Genomic DNA, 19,314 nt, shown 5'->3' on the forward strand with positions numbered 1-19,314 from the left:
TTAAAGAGTCTAATAGTCATATACAACTTTAAAACGGTGAGGGTTTTTTTAAATCTAATTTACTCAATAGAGATGCCGAATGTGATCTGCATCTAGTGAAAGTAATGTTTGTTTTTTTAATATTTATATTATTGTGAATGAAAATTGGATCAAAATTGAAATAAAATTTTTGATTAAAAACAAATTCACATATCCATAACTGAACACCTACACCATAATATATGGCTAAAAATGTAATAATAAAGGAAATTATTTACTATGTTTTCTTCTTCTGGTTTATATTTATTTTTATAAATAGAATTGTTTTCTTTAAATATTATGATAACTTTCTTGTATTTTTAAATATTATAATTGTTTATTTTATAGTTCATTATCCATGAATTAATTAACCTCAATAATTTCTTTTTTTAAGGAGTCTTAAGAATTTGTATCAAAGTTAGTTTAATTATTTTAAAATAAATTGAAATTTGGGTTATTTAAAGAGGAAGTTCATACTCAAGTCATGTTTTTCGAATTTACTTAAAATGGTTAAGTAGGTTACATGTGTTTTAACTTTGTAAATTTTGATTTAAATAGTTACAGTACAATTGGTAGCTATTTGCATTTGAGTTTTAATTAGAATTTAACTTATATATAAATAAGTAAAAATAATTAAATGTTAACTTATAATGTGCATGTGTGTTTTAATTAATATGGTTGTTGCTATAGTTTAATTCACTCTTATTGAGTTTTATTTTTTGTTTATTTTATTTTTAAGTTTGTCTTTAGTTTAGTTATTATTATTATTATGCATGCATCTTCTTTATTTAAATTATATATATAGCACTAATACTTATATTAAAATTAGACTGATTTTATTTTATTTTAATTAGAATATGGTTAATATAGATTTATTATTTAAACGATATGTATAACACAATCTATTAAACTTCATAATATTTTATTTTATTTTATATCTTGTCTTATCAGTACCTTCTTCTCTTAAGCTTTGTTGTTCTTCTTCCCTTGTCCTTATTTCTGGCTTTTTCCATCTTTAGGGTTCTTTTTACTCTCATTTGGAGCAACGGTATGTAATCAAGAATTCAGCAATGAATTAATGTTAAGAAGGCTAACCATTTTTAAAGGAATAGAGTGTGGGATAGAGAGCAAATTGCATGAGACTCTCATGCAATCCCTCTCTAAAACCACATTATTCCATAATTAACTCACCTAAGTAAAATTTGAGGTAATCCATGCAGTAAGAACTCTTTTTATGTTAAAATTTTAATAGAATACCCTATTTAGTCCCTCTAATATAGTCAGTCTGTCTCTTTGGTCCTTTTAATATGATTTGTCCTTGGAGGTCTCTGCATTTTAATTTTTGAGAAATATAAATCCCTCTTTGTAATATAATTTATTCTTGGGAGGTTCTTATGAGGATTTATATTTTTTTAAAAATTAAAATACATAGACCTCATGTGAACAAATTATATTAGAGGGACCAAAAGGGTAGACTATATTAGAAGGACTAAATAGGGTATTCTATCTAAATTTTTAGAAGAATATCCTATTTGATTTTTGTATTATGCTCAATTTACCTCTTTAATTCTTTATTTTAATTTGTCCTAAAAAAAATCTCCATATTATTGAATGAAATAAATTGAGTCTCATGCCTGACGGTCACAAAATCTGTGCAATCAAAGAACCACTATCATTAAATGAGTTGCAAGCTAAGCCGTAGGTGATGGCCTGTCTCTCAGTTTGGCAGCTAGGAGTTCAGGCTCTCAGTTTGGCAGCTAGGAGTAGTAACCAACGAAACAAAAGAGTTATCCGCGGCAAGTTTGATAATTTTATTACGTCTTAACTTGGTCTATAATAATTAGATTTTTAGTTGCTTGTTAATTTGGTGTTTAAATTCAAAAGTATGTAATCAAGAAGAAGGATTGTTAACAACCATTACATTTTATACACAACATCTTATCATGATGAAATGGTTGAGATGAAAACACAGTATGTCCCTATTTTTTATTGTTTATAAAACTGTTTATCCTATTTTATACTATTTATAATATTATTTATAAAACACTGTTTACTAGAATAAATGATCTAAAACCATTAAATTTGAATACACCTGTTTTTCATATTTACAAACATTCATAGTTGACGGTGTTCTTAATATAATTATTATTTATTATATAAACATGGTACAAATAACATTATGCATCGGCTTATTATCAATGCATAAAATAAGAACTTAATACACATTCAAGATCAGATAAGGTGTCGGTGCATAGTATGAAAAAGGGATTAAGAGCGCAAAATTAAGCAAAACATATATATATATATATATATATACTATTTATCATTCATTTTTCAGTTCTTCACAAGAGCTAACATCCATCATCTTTTCTTAGCTGTACATTATTAGTTTTTTAGTCAGAATAACACAAAGATATCTAGATGATACTTAGCACAATAACCACACAAAATTCGGCAAAATCGGGTACACAAAAGTATAGAAGAATAATACATGCTATCTATACACACTGCACATCCTACATATTACAAACACATCTTATAAGAAAAACGGAAAACCCCTTGATTTTTGCGGTTTTGCACAGTCTGAGTTAGTCCATCCGATCTTTTGCTCGACATTATCATATACAAGCAATTTTCCACGCAATGAGATGTCTGCAGAGTATAATTCAAGGTAAATATAAAAAATGAGCAAAATTGCAGGATGCATTTCACTTGCAAGAAATATTCATACCTCCTAATATAATAGTTGATCCATCAATAATCTCACTTCCATCAAGAATTCCTAGGCACACATAGCCTTTATCCTGCATTCAAAAGATGGGGGATCTTGTTGAAGCAATTGTTGGGAGTTCAGTGTATGAAGAGCTATGAAGGTCATTGAATCTTACGCTAATTATGAGATAGGACTCGGGAGGGATAGTTAATGTCAGGGCCTTCATCCACCATAGCTTCCCAAATTGGAGGGTCAACGGCTCGAAGAACTGCTTTACATCTTTCACAGACCTGAAAATCCAATGACCCGTTGATTATGATCAGAGGATATCAACGAAAGAAAATATTATAGGAAGCCTATAAAAACAATTACAATTAACTGCTGAGTTTACCATATATGCCACCCTAAGCACATAATAAGTTTTGCTAGTTGAAAGATTTGATTTTAATAGAGTTTTCTTTTATAAAGTAATGTTACTAACATGAAATGATCTAGTGAATGAAATCCATTCGACACTGAAGAAGTTCTGAACAAATGTTATTCATCTTTATGCCGTGTACCTGATAGGGAAATCAGCTCTCCAGCATACAGGCAGAGTCGAATCTGAGTTATCTTGGATTAGACCATTTGCAATGCGCTTTAAGCTGCGAGGCTCACAAGAATAAGGACATAAGTTAACTATGGTTAGTAGGAATGTTAGCACTTTCTGATGATAGCAAGAGCTTACTGTAGTCAAAAGACTGGTGTACACTTCATTTGTGAAGTATGTATAGGAGCTGCCGGTGTCAAACACTACTTGGCCTACATTGCGGCTCCCAGCCCCCAATTTGAGTTGCTGAGGACCATACTTAATCTTCATAACCTCTGCACGGTAGTAATTCCTGGAATATGAGAGAAATGAATGTCAATGGCAGAGTAAAGGAAACTCAGGGAGACAATGTAAACGAGTTGGAGAAGAATTGATAAGGTATAATATTACACTGTCTTTACAGATAAATTTAAAATTTCATAAAAACTTGTGGAACCCTTGGGATTTTAATATCAATAGATCTAGGTGAGGAGAAAACCTGCCCAACACTTGAATGAATGTAATGATGTTTTCTGCATTGTCACTATGTACAAGGTTAATATATTGTTCATGTCAGGCACATGTAAAAATAATTCAAGGTAGAGTGGACAAGGAATAAGAATATTTCTAAAAATTCATGCATCTCAATTCTCAAGAAAAGCCTGGCATTCAATCAAGGATGGGTCAAGGGAGTTGATAAACAAGTAAACTGGATAGGGTTTTAGTTTCAATGCTTGCTTACTAGAACAACTAATGTGGTGAGGAGTGATCTAGCATCACTCAGAAATCAAGGATTCAAACCATCATAGCTTATGCTGGCACACTTTACATATTAATGAAATAGAGATGACTTCCTAGATTAAAGCAAGGATCAGAATAAGGCACCATATTCACATAAATGAATGCAAACTACGACATGGTAATAATGTAGTGGAGAATCATCTTCTAGCCCTGAGCCAATGATCATTTACTATGGCCAAAAAAATTGGTAAGCAGCACTTACCTTCGACTGCTAAGATTGGGAACCCAAGTCATACCCCAGCGAGGTACAAAGTCATCGCCTAAAAACATGTATCCACCACGATCTGCTTCTGTACTGATACAATGACCCACGACATTATTGATAATTCCTTGACTTGCCAACTGAGAAGGAAGGCTGACTCTAGAGCTGCTCAGTCCAAGAATTCCATCTGTTTTTGCAGGAGAGGCTAGAAGTTGCCCTTGTTGATCGTATGCACACCTATTTAAAAATTTGAAAGGAATGTATCAAACAAAATTGCAGCAAATAGATGCAAGAGAATCAGAATTCAGATTGTAAAATGTATTTCTCATTACCCAAAAGCAAAATTGAATTTTGCCAGATCATTATTTGCTGTTATAAGATGCATATCATCCCTGGCTAAGACACCCATGGAAGAACTACGATCTGCATATTCTATCTCATAATCACACTGATGGCAAGAATCACAATATCCAAAATTCTGATTACTTTGCACTTCCCGGCATAGCAAATCCCTTGATGGAACTATTTTCCCTTTGGTTGGTTTGTACAACGGATGTGGACCCTAAAAATGCAAAATCTTGTGAATGAATCCAATCAGGTATATTCAAAATAATATTTCATAGATTTGAAAAAATGGAACAAAATGTACCTTAAACATTAAAAAGTGAAGTATTTCATCCAGGCAGCGAAACAAACATGATGGAAGCCATAATTTAAGAAAAAATTGAAAAAAAAAATGACAGGAAGATCCGGAAGAAATGGTTGTGCCATGATATACCTTGGCGCAGCTGGTGCATGGGGCATCACATTGAATCCATGTTAAATCACTCCCAGTATCCACATCAAGAAAATAAGGTTTCGGTGGATTCCCAACAAAAACAGATGTATAATATTGTCTGCAAAAATAAATCATGAAGTTCAGCCATGACTAGCATACACAACTTCAATATTGAAAGTTTACATTAAATGCTACAAAACGACATGAATCTAATTGTAAGACACAAATAAGGATGGCCATGAAATGAACAAACTGGTGAATTAACATTCAACCAAATAACAGTGACTATTGATTTTTGAAATAATTGACCATCTCTTTTGTCATCGCAGTCACAAACTTCATCAATCCCCTGCTGTGAAAACCAAAGATATCCGAATTACAGTCCCAACTGAATCATCAGCTAGCTTATTTAATCCTCCTTCCAAACATCCATCCATGATCCATTTTTAGCTCAAGAAGACTACAACCACATTAAATCAAACGACAGTACCTTCCAAACTAATGAGAATTGTCAATTAATCAAAATCCACCACCAAGAGATTTCATCAAGCAATCACAAAACCAAATGCTATAAATGCACAACTTAGTTGCAATTAATTGCAAAAGAAAAGAATGATTAAACTCAATAAGAAGTTCCAAAAACCAAAAGTAGTAAAGTAACGAACCCATCAGGAAAGATGTTCCCTTTGAGAGGGAAAACAGCAGAAGAGTTCTTCGAGGAAGAAGCCCCCAACTTAGAACTCTTCCCATTCTTCATCCTAAAAAACCCCAGCTTCACATCCGGCATGACACTCCCACTCCGATTCCCCAACTTAGGATAAAGATCAAACAAGAAAGAAGAGCTCTCATTCCTCCGGCGACCATCCTCGTCCACGCTGCTAAGGAGCTGGTAAGGCACATCGGAGAAGAGGCAGACCCAAAGGGACAAGATGAGTATGGAGGTAGCGAAGAGGAAAGCGATGACTCTTTTGGGAGAGAGAGGGAGGGGCAACGGAGGCTGCGGAGGAGGGGGAGGTGGAGGTAGGGTGAGGAGGTGATCGTTGTGGTGGTGGAGAGGAGAGGGGTCGGAGTCGGAGAGAGTGAAGGCGGTGATGGTCTTGCCCTTGGTGGGGTCGTCGGGAGGGGGGAGGGAGATGATGACCACTCCATGGAGCTGCGGAGGAGGGCGACGAGGATCACCGCCATTGCTCCCCATCTCCTCCTTCTCCTTCTTCTTCCTCTTCTCCGATGAGAGAGAGAGAGAAAGTGTTAGAATTTGGAAATAGTCCTCATTGTAGCTGAGAGACTTGGCAAGAAGACTTTTGATAAATTTAATTTTAATTAATTAATTAATTAATTAATTATGGGTTTTGATGAGGAAGGGAGTAGGAAGGTGAATGAGTGTCTTGGTAAACGGGTTTCAGTTGATCTTGACTTTGTGGGTTGAACTCTAGAACATGGATGTGGGTTAAATTTTTGAGAATTTGTTTATATCATCTTTTTAATTTTGTCACTTTAATAAAAAAATTCCTATATTTTTTTACATCTCAAAAAAATCTTTCATTTTTTTATATTATATAATAGCTTATTTTCAGTATTTTTATTAGAAATATCTCTTAGCGATTTTAAATGAAAAATAAAATAGTAAATAACAAACTGAGATATTAAACATCAATAATAAATACTAACAAAAATATTATATTTTTAAATGAAAACTTGTGTAGTTACACACAAATACACAATATTAAATAAAAAATATAATTAATAAATGAGAAGTATATTTTATAAGTGGGACAAAATTAGATTTTTAAATAAAATAAACTGATACAAGAACTGAAAAATAAATAAACAGAAAAAGAAGGGATTGCAAAAAAAATTAAAATGTCAAAAAACTATTAGAGATATTTGAAAAATTATAAAGACTAATAAATGATTTTTTTTCTAAATTTTTTAGATAAATTGTTTAGGAATTAGAACTTCTAATTTTAAAAAAATAAACTACTAATTTATTAAAAAAAATTGATAAAAACAAAACAATGATATGATTGAGAAAAACACACGGTGATGATGATGGTAACAGAAAAATAAATAAATAAATATATAAATAAGATAAAATGTAAAATAAAATTGGGAAACAGTGACTAGAAGTGATGCTAATGCAAATCAACTTGAGCTTTTAATCTTATTTTAGTGTTTATGTCCTAAATGTTTTAAAAAAATTAAATTTATTATATATGATTATTAGGATAAGAAGTTAACTTGTTTTTGTTTGTGAAAAATATTGTTTTTATTATTTATTTTTGTATATTATATTTAAGGTTTTAGCAATGAAATTTTAGTTTAAAAAAAAGGATAAGTAATAATAAATTTCTGTTGCCTTTGACTAAATATTATTGTGTTATGATGATATGTACAAATTTGATTTTTATAAGGAGATATGTAGGCAAATTTCTATTTTCAAATTATTTAATGACATCTTATACTAAATTGGAAATGACAAGATTTAATAGAAGAAAATTAAAGGAAAAAAAATGCTTACCAAAATTGAATTTACTTAAATTGTATAATATGCCCAAAAATTTAGCCAAAAAAAGGTCAAATTAAGATTAGTATTGTTCCAACTTCTGTCACATTTAAATATTTGATTGTATGGATATAAAAGCCAAGAAAAGTCTTTATCAACAAGACTTTCAAAAGACAAACAATTAATCAAATTAAGAAGCAACCAAGTATATTCCTGGGAACCAAAAAATAAAAAATAAAAAATAAAAAAACAGTTTTGATATTTCATAATAGAACAAAGAGTTACAGTCTGCTGATCTGGTGTCCAAACTAGAGACTATGTAAATCAAAAGAATACAAGCTCAGAATGAGGTACAAAATGAATGTATAAACAACAAAAGGATATTATCAAACATATTAGATCTATTCACATTCAAGAGAGGACCATAAAAACCCTCCATGATCACAGAATACACATTCGGACCAGGCAATTTTACATTCTTCCATACCTCATCAGGCTTTAATTTACTGCTGTAAAAATAAAACAAAATTCTATTGTTTAGCTTGAACTTGAAGAACTTGATTGCCTTGCGCGAGGGCTACCTTGCCTTGCTCGATTTGTCCTAGCAACATCAACTACGATCATCCAGCCATTGATGATCTGCAAGGACCATATTGGAAAGCCGCAGTGAGGTCTGATACAAGAAAGTAATATTAGTTGAGCTCAAGGAAAATGAGGTGTGGTTTCAAATACCTTTCCATTCATTTCTTTCAGTGCAGCAGCTGCTGCTTCTTCTGTTGTGTACTCTATGAAGGCATATCCCTTTGATCTTTTCGATATCTTATCCATTATGATTTTCACTGTTGGGAAAAATTTGTACTATCAGATACTAATCAAGTAATTCTATCAGATTTTTTAGGAAAAGTCTTACCTTCTACAAGCTCACCATAGCCTTCAAATGCTGCTCGCAAAGTCTTCTCAGAAGTATAGAATGACAGTCCTAACAAATAAGTTTTGCAATGCAAGAGAGCAAATTAGATTACTCCATTTATGTACTGTAGATGGAGAATATATATCATATGCTATTTAATGCAAACTTGACATAAATGTAAGTACTCAGCATGTTGATATGCTAATGTTAGGATGACCATTCTTTCCCTTTCTCCGTGCAAATTATACGGAGGAGGTAATTAGTTAATTAGGTAGTTGGTAGGTTTTAAGCAAGAAAAGTACTCATGGCATTCTTTCAAAGAAGGAATAAAAAAACATAGCATCATCTGATGAAGCCATGATATTTTAGATCTAACTAATCCTGCCAACTCTATATTTCTAAGAATGCTATGACTTCCCATGCATTTTGAATGGAAATATCTTCTTGAAATTTAGTTTTGGATATAATAGGCAGATTTTGTGATATACTTAAAAATCCTAAACAATAAAAATAACCCTTGAGCTTAATCCAAACAAATAGAATCAGATTCATGCCCTTTGTTTGCCAACCATTTACCAATAATTCCCCTATTCACAGCAAGTTTTCCTGAAAATTGCATTTATGCAATTAGACCTTCCTATCTTCTTCCCTACCCTTGCACATAAAGAAGGGCTCATGAATTCACATATAACAACTAATTTGAAATCGAGAATCGAAGAGAAATAAAGAAAATGCATTGGAAAAGGGACACAAGATACAAAGGAAACACGGACAGTATGGTTGAGAGAAACAACCAAAAAGTAGGAACAGATAAAGTACCTTTACCAGCATGGTTGGACTAAACAAGGTTAGGGCTTATATGGATTCACCCAACAATGGGAAACAAAGATGTCCAAACTCTAATCTAAGCCTTTTCACATTACAGAAAAAGGGGGTAGTTGATAACTCAGTCTTATAGAGAAGCAAATCTTGGAGAATGCCAATTTGTCTTCTAAGATTATCATTAAAATATATTGGTTTCTGACTCATCACAATCGATAAAAATAAAAAAACAATGCTGATAATCACAAATCAAACATCACTTAAAACTCCTATGTCAAATTGTAGAAGTTACATCCCATACCCATGGTATAACCTCTAATACCAGATATAGAAATAAATTACTATCTTGAGTATTACGAAATGAACATCTCTATTTGAGAAACACATCATTAAACTGCAGCTACCACATAAGATCAAAAATATATACTGAGCTTTGATTGCCCCAGTGAACTTTTAAACAAGCTACTAAAGCAAAATAAAAGCTGAGTGAAGTAGGTTTTTCCAACGTCATGCTAGGATGCCCCCAAAAAAGAATTTTCAAATATGTAGCCCAGTGATTAGAAAAATAAAAGCTGAACAGCTAAAGCAGGGCACTTGATAATAGTTAACTATATCACTGACTTCAAACTTCAAATTGAAAAATTCCCATAATACTAAAATTGAGTTGAATAGATTTTTTGTACCAAGGGACCAATACTACAATAGGCAGATAAAATTAATACTGATGAAGATTCTTACCAGTGACAAAAAGCCTTTTAGTTTTTACATCTGGTGTCTGATTTTCTTCAGACTCCAGTACTTTTCCATCACCTGAAGTATCATCAAATAAAGCAAGAAGGCAATATCAGATCTGAATGTATCTGAATTTCCAACAGACATTCATGATAGAGATAATCATCAAACAATTTAATGAAAATCAAGTATCAAGCTGACAAAAAAGGGCCCCATAGAGACTTATCTATTGATAACTGCAATTCAATCTGGGCATCTGTGATATTAGGCTATCAGTTATGCTAGAATAATGCAATGACCATATGATAGTGGAAAATGGATGCGGATCAAGTGAATCGTCTATGAAGATTGTATTGGCAGCCTATACAAAATTCGCTTGATATAAGAAGGGAATGGCATCTGATGCTAACTAAAATTTAAATTGACCATTTATAAATGTGAAAAGTCAAACCTCTGTAATCCTTACTGGCAGCTTCAAAATTTGTATCAGGACAGACGGATAACACCCCAGGCACATCTGTCATGAAGAGAAAACATCCTTTAGACCACTGATATAAAATCACTTCGATGATTTTAGATGCTCACCAGCTAATTCCTGTGCACATTCCTCATCAATATGGCAACAAAATCCATAGTCCCTCTCCCATGAAATATGATATATACACGCTTGAGCATCTTTCTCACTGCAAATAGTTTATTAGAAAATCTTAAAGAAGGGCCGATAGAGGTAAGGATTATCACACTTTTAAGAGCACTACTTACTTCCCCAATACTTTAGTGAGGATCTGAGTATAATAGTCCACCATCTGTGCCTTTGTGATAACTTCAAACCCAGGCTTCTTCATACAGACAAGCCAATATTCATTCCCCTGCGAAGGAGTAAATCTAGAAGCACTTGCATCAGGTTTTGATAGGTGAGCTAACAAAAGTTTTGAATATGTATAATCCTTCTTGTTGGAGTCTGGATCCTTATCAGGCGTAACAGATAAAACTCCTGGCATATCTGCATCATAAAAAGGATCATTACTCAAAGACTTACGCAGATCATGATTTAAACTGTCAATGTCACCCTTCTATTTGTCCTTTGGGAGTTTTTATGAATAACAATTAAAACAATGCCTTACATATTAAAGAAACAACAATTGACAAAATTTGAACTAATCTTTACAATACTTTAAAGATGATCCTCAAAAGTTATGGTTATTGGACAGGTATCATATTGGCAACATAAAAGATCCATCACAAAGTTGTATACATATATTGAATGAAATAATACAAATGAAGTGACTTTCAACATAAACCTGGTTGTGATGCATTCAATTAGCACAGAATGTTGTCAAAATACCCTGTCTTCAATCATCTCAGTGTCTAGAACCTCACAAAATGTGCTATCATAGGCAGAGGACATGGCATAAGATTAAATATATCATTTGCAGGCTCAAGCATTACACCACAACCACATTCTCTTTGTCCAATATAAAAAAATACCAAGAAATTCAGTTTTCCTCCTCTCACTTTCAATGTGGTCAGTACACTAACTAGCAGGCTAATTCAATACAACAATTCATTCAACCCCATTCAGCGAAATAGTTCTATTAAAGTAGGGAAAAAAAAGAAACAAATCACTCCAACACCACCAATTACTTTAACCACGTAGGCACGTTAGGTGGCAACAATTCCATCCAGCCATGCCACATTGCCACATAAAAAAAGAAAAAGTTATAATTGAAAATAAAAATAAACAAATTTCTGAAATATCAAATATGTATTTCTCGTATGAATTTTTCTCAAATAAAAATTGAATTATTATTATTTTTTTAAAATGTGAGTAAATCACGGTATTGAATCTTAATATATATATATATATATATATATAAAAATTTGGACAAGTCAGGAGTAGGATTCAAACCCTCGACCTTTGAGTAAGAAAATGAATAAAACACTCACTGCCCTATTGCATAACTGTTAAAGTATGGGTGGTATTGAACTAATACTTTGTTTTATTTTAACTAACAGTTAAATGAGAATTTATTTAAAAAAAATAAAGTCTTTATTGGCTTGGAAGCTTCTAAAGCTCATTTGAAATGGCTGAGCACATTGAGAAGAAATGCATGCATTTTAAAACCCATCCAATTTAGCTTCTACCATGCTGAGATGCAGCCCCAAACTAACAAATTTAATTCCACAAACATAGAATACAAATGCTCATTCTTTGCTTTAATAATAACTAGAATGTGGAAATCAAAGGCTAAGATATTTGAGGAAACCATAAAATAAATTTATATAAATATATCAATAAAACTCCTAGCATGTCTGAATCATAAAAAAGAAGAAAAAAACTCAAAGACAAATGCAGATCATGAGCTGAACTGTCAACAATCACTCTTCTGTTTCCCTTTGGGTGTTCTTTAATTAATAACAATTAAAACAATGCCTTATTTATTAGATAAGGTGAAGCTATGAAGCGGGTTAAACCAACAACAATGATTGACAGGAATTAAACTACTCTTTGCAATACTTTAATGATGGTCCTCTTTGCAATACTTTAATGATGGTCCTCAAGGGTTACAGACTTACAGTTATTGGACAGGTATCATATTAGCAACATAAAAGGTCCATCACAAAGTTGTATAAATATATACATATATGGAATGAAATAATACAATGAGGTGGCTTTCAACATAAACCTGATTATGATGCATTCAATTAGCACAGAATACTGTCAAAATACCCTACCTTCAAAATTATCATACTCAGTGTCTAGAACCTTAAAAATGTGCTATCATAAACAGACGACATAGATTGATGGATCATTTACAGGCTCAAGCATCAAACCACAACCACATTCTGTTTGTCCAATATAAAAGAAAAAAATACCAAGACATTCAGTTTTCCTCCTCTCACTTCCAATATAGTCAGTACACTAACAAGAAGGCTAATTCAATACAAAAATTCCTTCAACACCATTCAGCCAAAAAGTTCAATGGAAATAGGAGAATAAAAAGACAAACAAATCGGTCCAACACCACCAAAACTCACCTGCAAGCTTGCGAGAAGACTCCTCATCAATGTCACAACAGAATCCATAACAAGTCTGCCAAGAAACATCATACATGCACATCTGAGCTTCTCTCTCGCTGTCAAAATCACAACAATAGAATCAAGAAAAAAACTACCCTAAGAAAATGGAGAAGCAAGAGTCACCTTCCAAGAACCTTAGCTAGGGTTTGAACATAGTGATCAACGACCTCCCGCTTGGACAACCCCACATTCGGGGGCTTCTCCATCACCACCATCCACTTCATGCAAGAAGGGTCCTGAGCCACCTCCGTCGTCATCGTAGAATAAGAGCCCGAGAACCGGATGGACACTGGGGAGCGAGCATGGATGGCGAATCTTGGGAAGGGAATGGGACATCGACGAGGGTTCCTGAAGGTGAGGGAAGACATTGGGGCGGCAAGAAGGAGGTCGGAAGGAAAGCAGAGAGGAAGCGGCGGAGAGCGGAGGAGGAGAAGGTCCATGATCGCCGGAGCTGGGCGGCGGCAGGAGGCGGTGACGAAGGAGTTTCCGAATCCCTCGAGCGGCGATGCAAGCTTAAAGATTTCGGATGACAGGGCGCTAAAAAGTATCTGTTTCAAGTTCACGTGCTCTGCACGTGATGCTCTGATTAAAGAAAATTATTAAATACTATTTTTTTTCAATTGGGATTTTTTTGTGTTATTAATGTATTTTGTATTTACTTGACATACAAAATGTATTTATTTATTTATTTGTTTGTTTATTCTATTTGATACAAAAGGATGATTTTATCTGTTTTGTTTGTTGTTTTGATAATTAAAAAAATCACTTTAAAGTAGTTTGATTTTTTTTTTACTAATAACTTACAACCTATTTAAGATGAACTGTAGTAACCTAAATTAAACAATATAATTAAATAGTACAAAAAAAATACCGAGGGAAGGATTTAAACTATTGTCCTCTTCCTTGCAGTCACTATTCAATGGCTGGCAATTTTTTAATTTTTAATTTAAAAATAAAGAGCAATTATATAACCAATTTTATTAATTTAGCTTTGTTAAGCAAATGTTAGTATGTGTTTATTGATGATTATGTGAGTAGAAAAACTGCAATTTTGATACAAATTTGATTTTAAATAATTTTAAATTAACTTTAATAATTTGATTTAGGTTTTATTGATATTGCATTGTAACTCAAATAAATATTGGTAATATAAGCTCATGAAATTTGAATGCCAAAGCTTTATAATGGATACTATATTATCTTTTTCCCAATAAAATGAGTGGAGTTGTGCTTTTTGACTTTTCTTTGTAAAAATATTTAATACAATCTCGTACTTTAGATTTTTATTTTTATTTTTATTTTTTTATGGCATATAATTGAAATGCATTCTCTTTTTACCTTTTTTTTTTTAAAAAAAATGCATTCACTTTTTCATTTTTTTTTATTTTTTTTAATTATATGGAGATCAAATCCAACAGGAGTCTATGCTAACGTGACATGAGTAGGTAACATTTGTTGTCATGTTATATACGCAGATAATTAAAAATATATATATGTGAGCCCCATCATTAATTAAATCTTATCCATTGCTTTTATTTTTAATCATATCCGTTGATTTTTTTTTAGTTTTGAAACCTTAGCCGTCTTTTCGTCTCCTTCGGTTTTAGATCATTGTTTAGTGATAAAAGAGAGAGACCTTACCTCATCTCTTTCTCTCTCTATCTGCGGGTGGTGTTGACAGCGACGACGAGAGAAATGTCTCGTCGTTAGGGTTTTGTTTCACTGTTATTGCTGAGGTAAGGTTCTTATTTATTTTTTTTTATGCTCTTTCGATTGTTGTGACATGATATTAGTTAGGGTTGGGGTTTGGTGAGGATGTTGATTTGATTTAACTTGAGGATAAGATTCAGAAAATTCCAGTTAGCATAGCAAAAACCCCTCTTCGATTTTAGAGGTCTTGGAGGTCGAATTTGGAGGATAGTAGAATAAGAAACTTGTTGAGATCGAAGTTGGCTAAGTACCTTCAAAATTTCAGAATTTTTACATAAGTAACCTTTAAATTATAAGTTTTAGATGCAAGTGACTCGGACAAAATTTTTGTGCTGCCCTAGAACAGGTTTTGATTAATTTCATAGTTTTAAGTTCTGATTTAGATTTATATTTATAAAATAAAGTTATAGAGTATGATTTTATCTTTGACTCTGCAAAATTTCAGAATTTTTAGCCATGTAATTTGTGAGATATGATTATATTTCTATAGTGGTGCTCAATGGCATTTTTGCAGGAAGCATCAAATTTTGATCAGAGAATTTGAGGATTTGAGATATTGAATTAGGACTCATGTTTAATAAGAAAGTTGTTCCATATTGAGTTAATTATATACTCGTAAAGTTTAATCTTATTTGAAGTTATATGTTGTGAGATATTTTTATTGGAAGAGGTATGTCTGAAACTATTGGTTTACATATTTATGATTTCTAAAAGTGATGGCTTAAATTCTGTAGATCTCAAACCATTGTGAGATTTAAATATGTTATAGATGTAGATGTCTAGTTTTCTCAGAAGATTGAAATTTTTGATTTGGGTTAGAATTTGCAAAGCTATGTTGATTTCAATCTTAAGGGGAATTAGTTATTAGTCTCGACTTTTGATAGCTTCGAATGTTAATGCATTCATGTGAATTTTAGAATTTGTTTTGTCTGTAATTCTAATGGGTTATTCACAAATATATAACTTTCCGAGAAAACTTGATTGTTGTGAATTCAAAATCTGGTCGTTAGACAGATAAGTATTACACATATACATCCTATTATATGTATATATTTGAAAATTCTAGTTATTCTGAATTTCTGAAATTTTTGAGAAAAATACTTATTATTTTGATTTATATTTTGAATTACTTATTTATTTATTATTTGCAATTTGTATGTAAGTATTTAGTTTTGAAAATGAATTGGAATTATTTTTATCTGAAAACGGGATCATCAAATTTTTATATTCTGTTCTGATAAATATTTGGACATTACATATTTTGACATAGCAACTTGTAGTTCCTAACTAACTTTGCAATAACCCTGTCATTGGGGGTTAGACATTGACGTTGTCAACATGTATCTGTGAAATAGAAAGTATAGTTTCCCACCGTTCCGTCAGTGAAGAATAATGGCTTCTGATAATTCTGGCTCGGGTTGTCGAAGGTAAATTTATGACCGCTGATATTCTGGCTCGGGTCACCAAAGGTAAACATATGATCTCTTGCATTTTGTTTTGTCAATAGTTATTTGTAGGACATATATGCTTGACTTTTTTATCAATTATGTTTTATTGAAAAACTTAACTTCTGAATTCTATCGGATAAACTTGTATTTTATTATACTTCTTTGAGTTTTGAAAATTTGAAACTTTTATGATCCTAGTATTTTTAGTGGGTACTTAGTTGGTGTCAAGCTCATAATCTATTGTTTTTTTTTCAGATCAGGAGTTTAATAGCCCACCGCTTTGAGAATCGGGTTTTGAGGACTTGCAGGCCTACTGGGTCTCGGCCTTATAGGTGTGCGGCCGTTTGTCAGCGCACCGGGTTTGACAAGCCGAATTCGGAGCGTGACAATATATTTTTTGAAAATATATATTTTTAAAACTATTTTTTTAAAATATACTTTTAAAAGTAAACACTAAAAAAGAACTTAATTTTATCCACATCAACACACGAGGTGGCAACTTCCATTCAACAAAAAGAAATAACAATAACAATAATTGAAATAAAAATTAATAATTTTATGAAATATAAAATATGTGATTGCTCTCACATGAAAATTTTCTCAAATAAAAATTAAATTATTATTATTAGGAATGTGAGAATGCCATGGGATTAAATTTTAATAGGTGAAAAATGAAATACCAAATCTTTTAATGTACAAATTTTTTTATTTTTATTTTTAAAAAATTATGGACAAGTAATGAGTAAAATCCAAGCTTTGGACTTTTGAGAAGGTAATGAATAAAATGCTCACTGCCATATTGCATGACTGGTTAATGTCTGGGAGATATTGAACTAATATTTTATTTTAAATATTTTAACTAATAGTTAGATAAGACATATTAAAATAAAAATAAAATAAATGTCTCATCTAAATAAAGTCTTTATTGGAATAGAAGCTTCTAAAACTCATTTAAAATGGCTGAGCACATTGAGAAGAAATGCATGCATCTTAAAACCCATACAATTTAGCTTCTATCATCTTGACTAACAAATTTAATTCCACAAAAACTGAATACAAGTACTTATTAATTATTTTGCTTTTAATAATGACTAAAACATGAAAATTAAAGGATAAGATAAGATATTTGAGGAACCATAAAATAAATATTATGATTTTTCACAAGTAAGTAGATGATGATTGATATATAGAACCCAATCCTTGATCATAATTTCTTGCCAACTTTTCATTGACGGCATTACATACCTTTTCAAGAGAAATTAATCAAATAAAAACACATAATTCTTTATAATTCATACGAATTTCAAATTTGAATAGATTATTTATAAATTATTTTTTAAAGAAAAAAACCCATAACTCTTTTGTATTGGGTGAACATTAATCTTTCTTTATTAATTTTGCATTAGTGTGATGTGTATAAAATCAAAGCATATCCCCTTTAGAAAAATTTCAGTAAAATTACTGATCTTAGTTATCAATGTCCTAGTTATTTCATGTCTGATTCTTGTACTATAATCAAATAATTAAATTAATTATGATTACAGAGTACGAGTTTCACAGATTAATGAAATAGCTGAAATAGCTCAATAAAACAAGGAAAGATTGCTACAAATAGAGAAACACAATACTATTACTGACTCTTAATTGATCATTAAAAAGAGTTTCTTCAAACCATATAAGGAGCTCATTGATTTACATATCATTACTTTCAAACTGATCAAGTGCTGAGATGATTATTTACATGAAATACATGAGAAATTAACTAAATTAACTGATTAAGAAGTCATTAGCAATTCCTTACCTTCAAATAGATCATTAAAAGGAAAGCACTCAAGCATTGCTCCATTAAAAAGGATTGACCTTTCTCCATTATCTAAAGCTGATTGCATTTCTTCAGAGAGTTTCATCATCTCACCATCTTGATCATTTCCACAACATTGCATGCTTGATGATTTCTTCTTTTCTTTTATTCTCTCCTTGGCCCGAGCTCTAGCTCTCGCTCGTGATTCTTTCGTGCGAACCGATCTCAGTGTAGCACGCTTTGGAGGAGGATTTAAAGATGAAACTTTAGCTCTCTTACTCTTACCATGATCTCCTTTAGTAATAACATCCGTGCTATCATTGTTGCACTTTGATGATGAAGACGATGAAGATAATGAAGATGACGATTCTATGAGGTCTTTAATGGCGGAGTGAGACTTAGTGAGAAGCCAATCAAGGGTCTTGCTAGCCTTGTCAAAGCCAAGCATGTCTTGAAGACTGAAGAATTTGTGAGCAACTTCTAAAGAGAGTCTCATTCTTCTATCTCTAAGTCCATGCATGGTTCTTATTTTGCCATGATGGTCTTTTCTCATGGTTCTTGATTTTGATGGTTTGATTGTGGGTGGTTTGGTTTGATGTTGGGGGAGTAGTACTGGTGGAGAGTGATGATGGTGGTGAGGGGAGAGGAGAAGGGTGGAGAGGTCTTGGAAAGGGTCATGGTCCAAGAATGGAGGAGAGAGTTGGAAGAAGGAGAAAGGGTCATGTTCATGTATGGGAGGTGAAGGAGGAGGGCTTAAGTCTTGGTTTATTGTGAAGGAGGAGCTCTTCCACAAGTATTCTGGATCATAATAGTTATTATATGCCATCTTGGTTTAAAGAAGAAGAAGAAGAAGAAGAAGAAGAAGAAGAAGAAGATGAAGTTGATGAAGAAGAAGAAGACTAAATCATAAGTAGATATAAGAGAAATGGGGAGAGAGGGAGAGAAAGGAGAGCATGTCTGAAGATAAGTAGCATTTGGTATGAAAGCTTACAACCTCTGAAGATGATTTTTAAGGAGAAAAAATTACTGAAAAAGTAGAAGAGAAAAGAACCAAGGAGAAATTTTAGATGCAAGAAGGGATTTTATATATCTTAAAAAGAAAACTCATGACAAAAATGTAGATAATATGAATATTATAATCATATATAAAATTATTAAAGCTAGATTTCTTTTTACAATTCTCTTCCTATATTTCTCATTATCATATGTGAAACACATGTGAAAGTA

The 19,314-nt window shown here is 32.1% G+C and overlaps 2 protein-coding genes across 2 annotated transcripts; both read right to left on the minus strand.

Annotated features, from left to right (window-relative positions):
- Positions 1–2,356: 2,356 nt before the first annotated feature.
- On the minus strand, positions 2,357–6,378 carry LOC120263878 (aspartyl protease APCB1). The gene is made up of 9 exons (XM_039271851.1): positions 5,746–6,378; positions 5,081–5,198; positions 4,635–4,864; positions 4,303–4,539; positions 3,435–3,612; positions 3,292–3,368; positions 2,907–3,021; positions 2,750–2,822; positions 2,357–2,670 (listed from the first exon to the last, which is right to left on the minus strand). Exons 1-9 carry the CDS (start codon positions 6,273–6,275, stop codon positions 2,555–2,557), a joined length of 1,674 nt encoding a protein of 557 aa, XP_039127785.1. The 5' UTR covers positions 6,276–6,378; the 3' UTR covers positions 2,357–2,554.
- A 1,442-nt stretch (positions 6,379–7,820) lies between these two features.
- LOC120263634 lies at positions 7,821–18,913 on the minus strand. Its single transcript, XM_039271600.1, has 10 exons — positions 18,088–18,913; positions 13,252–13,696; positions 13,087–13,184; positions 10,810–11,050; positions 10,633–10,730; positions 10,499–10,564; positions 10,054–10,125; positions 8,494–8,562; positions 8,316–8,422; positions 7,821–8,222 (listed from the first exon to the last, which is right to left on the minus strand). The coding sequence occupies exons 1-10, from the start codon at positions 18,911–18,913 to the stop codon at positions 8,121–8,123; spliced, it is 2,124 nt and encodes a 707-aa protein (XP_039127534.1). The 3' UTR covers positions 7,821–8,120.
- Positions 18,914–19,314: the final 401 nt, after the last annotated feature.

The sequence above is a fragment of the Dioscorea cayenensis genome, chromosome 6 (assembly GCF_009730915.1).
Source record: "Dioscorea cayenensis subsp. rotundata cultivar TDr96_F1 chromosome 6, TDr96_F1_v2_PseudoChromosome.rev07_lg8_w22 25.fasta, whole genome shotgun sequence".
NCBI classification, from domain to species: Eukaryota; Viridiplantae; Streptophyta; class Magnoliopsida; order Dioscoreales; family Dioscoreaceae; genus Dioscorea; species Dioscorea cayenensis.